Source organism: Solanum stenotomum, chromosome 2 (genome assembly GCF_019186545.1).
Source record: "Solanum stenotomum isolate F172 chromosome 2, ASM1918654v1, whole genome shotgun sequence".
NCBI lineage: Eukaryota > Viridiplantae > Streptophyta > Magnoliopsida > Solanales > Solanaceae > Solanum > Solanum stenotomum.
The window spans coordinates 9,814,243-9,820,242 of NC_064283.1; the positions used below are offsets into that span (position 1 = coordinate 9,814,243).

At 38.4% G+C, this 6,000-nt stretch overlaps 1 protein-coding gene across 2 annotated transcripts in view; it reads left to right on the forward strand.

The window, feature by feature from the left end:
* The window catches only part of LOC125856593 (midasin), a 46,749-nt gene that overhangs the window by 5,744 nt on the left and 35,005 nt on the right, over positions 1-6,000 (forward strand). For both annotated transcript variants that reach the window (XM_049536181.1, XM_049536182.1), the window contains exons 7-17: positions 256-365; positions 446-565; positions 1,414-1,486; positions 2,237-2,359; positions 2,437-2,521; positions 2,594-2,690; positions 2,776-2,901; positions 2,975-3,031; positions 3,127-3,303; positions 3,384-3,509; positions 3,584-5,335. In XM_049536181.1, coding sequence (XP_049392138.1) covers positions 256-365; positions 446-565; positions 1,414-1,486; positions 2,237-2,359; positions 2,437-2,521; positions 2,594-2,690; positions 2,776-2,901; positions 2,975-3,031; positions 3,127-3,303; positions 3,384-3,509; positions 3,584-5,335 — 2,846 coding nt within the window. The remainder of the gene's footprint in view (positions 1-255; positions 366-445; positions 566-1,413; positions 1,487-2,236; positions 2,360-2,436; positions 2,522-2,593; positions 2,691-2,775; positions 2,902-2,974; positions 3,032-3,126; positions 3,304-3,383; positions 3,510-3,583; positions 5,336-6,000) is intronic.

Consider the following 6,000-nt stretch of genomic DNA (forward strand, 5'->3'; position numbering starts at 1 on the left):
TCGATATAAGTTTCAGTTGACATTCAGGTTTGGAATTGATTTATCCATTGTCATAAAATTTTCAAAATCTTAAGTTGGATAGACATTTGATTCCCAAGTTTGAATGTGTACTTGTACAACATGTGAGTGTGATCATCTAGCCATACACTTTCATTAACGGCTAACAACACTTTCGCTTATGGTGCTTTGAAAAAGCTCTTGGTTCGTTCTGTCTGTGCCTGCTGTTTTCTTGTTGATACATTTTCAAAAATACAGTTCTATTCCTTCACATGGATGAGCAAGTTGATGGCAAGATGTTAGTTGGCACTTATGTCTGTACGGAACAACCTGGTGAATTCAGATGGCAGCCTGGTTCACTTACCCAGGTTTCATACTCGTTCGAGAAATCAATAGGTATTTCATTATTCCTACCTTGTCATGGAGTGATGATTATTATGATGTGCAGGCTGTTTCCAATGGATTCTGGGTTGTCTTTGAGGATGTCGATAAAGCGCCTCCTGATGTTCAATGCATCTTATTGCCTCTGTTAGAAGGCGCAACTTCATTCTTCACTGGGCATGGAGAGGTATTTTGCAATGTTACCTTTGCCTGTTTTTGAAGATTTAGTGTTATCATGCTTATCCTTTGTTGCTCTTGACTGCATGCTGCTTTGTCTGAATTTGCTAATTAGATTGATACGTTTATGGTTGTAATATCTTTACTCTCTCTGACTTTACAGTCTGTTAAAAGCAGATTATGAAGGAAAGCAGTGGCCTACTGTTTTTTTGTGCAGTTTTGTATAGCTCTTCAACTAGCTTCTTGGAAACATTTGTTTTATTTCAAGTTAATTAGTTGTTCGAATTTTTTTGTAAATTTCAACCATTTATATGGAGTGCTATTGTGCATCTCTTAATAACATTTATGCTTATTTATGCACATCTAAATCAATTTGATAGCGATTTTGAGTGACCACTTTGAGGATTGAACTGTTCATTGCTCAAGTAGGGAAAGACAAGTCAATAATATTCTGTAGTCTTTACATCTGAATATAAGTGAAATTCTTTTTCTTTCCAAGTTCCCATTGATTGGACAACTTGTAATTTTCTAACTTGTGAACTATATCTTTCCTGTAAGGAACATATTCAGTAGTGTTTTAGCCATCATTATTCATATTGCATTTCTTGACAAATCCATGTTTAGAGACAGTGTGCACATTTCATTCTTCTGTATCCGTGCAGTTTAGTTAGTTAAATAGATGATGTTGCTGTTTGCCACTGCGATTTATTGTTTCCAAAGCTAGGCCCTTTTTTGGCCTTCATTTGCTGATTGGTCCTTGCATCCTAGCATCACAAGTTGATTGGTGAAATGCTATATTTCTTCTCGTGCATATTACTCTGATGATGAAAGAACACCAATACGTATGAACCACTGCAGGGAATCCAGGTCCATGAAGGTTTTCGGTTATTTTCCACGATGACAAGCACTAAGCTAGATATATCTATGGAAGGTTGGTATCATGACTCATAAATTCTGGTTTTCTTATCCACTCTGTATGTACCTAACACTTTTTTTAACATTCTGCTTATATGTGTGTGATTTTTTCCTACTTGCTAGTATTTGGAATCTGTTGTTAGTGCCCCCCTCCTCACCCTATTTGTAAATATCAGCACACACTTATGGTTTCGATGCTTGGTGAGAAATAGATTCTGTATTTGCAGTTTTTCTTTGGTTTTTCTGATAATTGGTAGGTGAACTTCTTTTGCTGCTTGAGAGCCTCTCAAACTGGTCGACTTTCTTCCTACATGTTGGCACTTAGATAAAATTTAAGTAGAAGTGGGTTTGGGTCCTCGAAGTTCTCAAAGTACTTTCCAAGATACCTTCACTACTGTGTTAGTTACTTGTGTCTTTGGACGGTCTTCCTTTCAACAACGATTGTGAGTCTTTTTCCAATTGTTGGCAGCACTGTCAAACCTTGAGGGAGGCAAGCTCCTAATTAGAACTGACAAGATTACGGTATATGACAACTACAAGCTTGTCCTTAGAATGTTTCAATTTTTTTTCTAGCTTCTGTTAAAGGTGAGATGTCTCTAATGACCCTTTGGCCATGGTACCGATACTATTTTTTTGCTGATTATGTTATTGATGTCAATAGGACTTCACTTTATTGGAAAATGTAGATCTTGTTATCTATTTTACCCTTCTCATTGTTTTGGGTTACTTTCCCTTATTAGCTGAAAGTGGCATTGTTCTTTAATAGGTAAGAGTTCTGTTAGTGCGCTTTGGCGGAGAGTAATGATTGCACCTTCAAGTCATCAGGACTTACTGAAGATTGTGAACAAGTGGTATCCAGAATTGGAGTCTCTGGCAGCAGAACTTATTGGTATGATAGATCTATTTGTTCTTGATAGGTTGTCTACCTCTACAATATCTATTTAAATCTGTGTCTGCATCTTGCAGGAACATTTGATAGAGTTAATGAGCTAGTAGGATGTCATTTTGGAAATGGTGCCTTTCTAGGTTCTCATGGAAGGTTTTCACTAAGGTAAGCTCTGTCACGACCCATCATCTGAATCTGTAGAATATTGTCGGCTTTAACCATGCTTATCAATTGCAGGGATCTCCTCAAATGGTGCAAGAGAATTGCAGGTTTAGGTTTTCATTTTGGCGGGGATGGTCTTTCAGCTTATGCACGTGAAAACATATATAAGGAGGTCTAACATGATAACTATGCTCATTTCATCTTTCTTTGCTAAATATTTCAGTTATGCTAAAAAGGTTGGTGATTTGACTTTGTAGGCTGTAGACATATTTGCTGCCTTTTCAACAGCTGAAAAACGGTTGGCTGTAGTGAAAGAGATAGCTAAAATGTGGTCAGTAGGATCCGTGGAGACTTTGTATCCCATTAATAGGCCTGTTATTCAGGTATTTGGTATTTTGTAATGTGATATTTTCATTGCTATATCAGCTTCGTTTTCTTATTTGCAACGCTCTGCAGGAACTGGCGTCTGAGCTACGTATTGGGAGGGTTGTTCTTAAGCTCAACCACAGGGTTGTGAGTGAAATTTCTGAACTATTTTGTTCGTTTTTTTTTTTATAAATCTTGATATTTTCTTTTGCACCTTTCTGAATTCTTTATGATTTTTATAGACCTGGGAAGAGAAGAAGCGTTTCGTTGAGATTCGTAATTTAATCCACGTTCTTGAGAGAATAGCTTGCTCTGTTAAGTATAATGAGCCAGTTCTTTTAGTGGGTGAAACTGGTACAGGGAAAACCACTCTTGTACAGAGTCTTGCATCGAGACTTGGTCAGAAACTTACAGTCCTGGTATGTTAGATAAAGATCTATGAACAATAAGATTTAAATTTGCATTTAACAGCCTCACTGAGCGACATATTATTTTGCAGAATTTGAGTCAGCAAAGTGATATAGCTGACTTGTTGGGTGGATTCAAACCAATTGATGCTCAGTTCATCTGTATACCCCTTTATAAGGAGTTTGAGAACCTATTTACTACTACATTTTCTTCCAAGGTAATTTTCGAGATTTTACTTCTCTGAATGTTTTTCTCGTGCTGCTTAACCAATATTACAACCTATTGTTTCAGGAGAATGGAGATTTTCTTGTACGTTTAAGAAAGTTTGTTTCTGAAAAGAATTGGAAGATGTTATTAGGTGGATTTCAGAAAGGTGTCCGAAAGATAATTGAAATAGGAAGATCTGGGTCCGGTACAAAGCGGAAGAGACCTTTGGGTGATGAACTGATAAAGGCTTGGGAAACCTTTTCCCTGAAGCTAGATAAAGCGCGTATGCAGATTGGTGCTACTGGTGGAATGATATTTTCTTTTGTAGAAGGAGCTTTTATTTCTGCACTTAAGAATGGTGAATGGATACTGCTTGATGAGGTGAACTTGGCTCCTCCGGAGACCTTGCAGCGAGTTATCGGTGTACTTGAAGAAGAGACTGGATCTCTTTGTTTGACTGAAAGGGGTGATGTTGATTATGTAAATAGACACCCGAACTTCCGCATATTTGCCTGTATGAATCCTGCAACTGATGCTGGGAAGAGAGACTTGCCTGTATCATTAAGGTGCAGATTTACAGAATATTTTGTTGATGATTTGTTGGATGATGAAGACCTTTCTTTGTTTATTAGTCAGTTTATTGATGAGGATCATTCAAATAGAGAACTAGTTAGTAAAATTGTGCAGTTCTATAAAGCAGCCAAGAAGCAATCTGATGATAAATTACAGGATGGTGCTAACCAGAAGCCCCAATATAGTTTAAGGTCTCTTTACCGTGCACTAGAATACACAAAAAAAGCGAAGAGAACTTTTGGTCTTGCAAAAGCCCTTTATGATGGTTTTTGTATGTTTTTTCTGATTGCATTAGATGTACCAAGTGCTAAATTAATGAACCAATTGATTACTGTATATTTATTAGAGGGAAAAATACCTCCACAAATCTCCTTTGATGCCTACTTGTTAGATAGAGGAAACTCAGTGTCTGATGATTTGACACAGAGCTATGTTTTGACCAAGAGCGTCAAGGAGCATATTAGAAACTTGGCGCGTGCCATATTTGTTGGAAGATACCCAGTTCTGCTTCAGGGGCCAACATCTAGTGGAAAGACGAGCCTTGTCCAGTATCTTGCGGCAATAACCGGTCATGAGTTTGTGAGGATCAATAACCACGAACACACTGATCTACAGGAGTACCTGGGTTCCTATGTCACTGATGCAAATGGGAAGCTTGTCTTTCATGAGGGTGCCCTTGTTAAGGCGGTTCGAAACGGTCATTGGATAGTTCTGGATGAGCTTAACCTTGCCCCATCGGATGTGTTAGAAGCTTTGAACAGGTTGCTAGATGATAATAGAGAGCTTTTCGTCCCTGAGTTATGTGAAACTGTTCGAGCACACCCAAACTTCATGTTGTTTGCCACTCAGAATCCACCTACCTTATATGGTGGACGCAAAATTCTGTCACGAGCATTTCGCAACCGTTTCGTGGAGATCCATGTCGATGAAATTCCAGAAGATGAGTTGAGCACAATATTGACCAATAGGTGTGAAATTCCAGAAAGCTATTCTAGGAAAATGATTGCTGTCATGAAGGGATTGCAATTGCATAGGCAGAGTACTAAAATTTTTGCTGGAAAACATGGTTTCATTACCCCACGCGATCTGTTTCGGTGGGCTAACCGTTTCAGGGAATTTGGGAAGTCCTACGAAGACCTAGCTCGTGACGGTTATTATTTGATGGCTGAGAGACTGCGAGATAATGATGAGAAAAAAGTTGTCCAGGCAGTTTTGGAACAGCAGTTGCGGGTTAGGCTTGCTGAGGATGATATGTACAAGCAGGTTTATCTCTTTTTCCGCACTACTTACTCTGCGTAGTACATAGTTATAAGTTTTCAACTCTTATGGTTGTTGTTGATGCTGGGAGATTCTCCTATTTTATGGAGTTACCACTTTTACCTCCCTTGGCTTTTCAAATGATATTGCAGGAAATCTCATAATGAAATTATTGTTTTGCTTGATACTGACTTCAAATGATGAAAGAGCAAGTCTCAGCACACCCTTTTTTCGGGTGATGTATACAAATGTTACCTTTCTCGGAAAAAAGAGTGTGTTGAGTGTTGATGCAGTCCCAGAAGGGAACTACATTTCTTTTTATTATCAAGTAAATAAGATTTTATGGACAATGAGTACCCGGCCCCCTCCCCCCCACACCCCCCCCCACACACACACAAAAAAAAAAAAAAAGAAGAAGAAGAGAACATTACAGGACATATGGTTTTCTACAAATGAACAAAATCCTTCTCTATTCCATCAAAGGCTCTCCAATTTCTTTCTATCTGTGTGGGGTGGGGGTGGGGGTGGGGGGGACTATATTATTTTCTTCCTGAATTGCTAGCAGTGCTCGATGTACTGTTTTACTGATGATGTTCTGAAGCTCATTACTTTTCACAGAAGGTTAAAAAATGGAATCTATTTGGGTGAGTGAGAGAAAGAAAGAGAGAGAG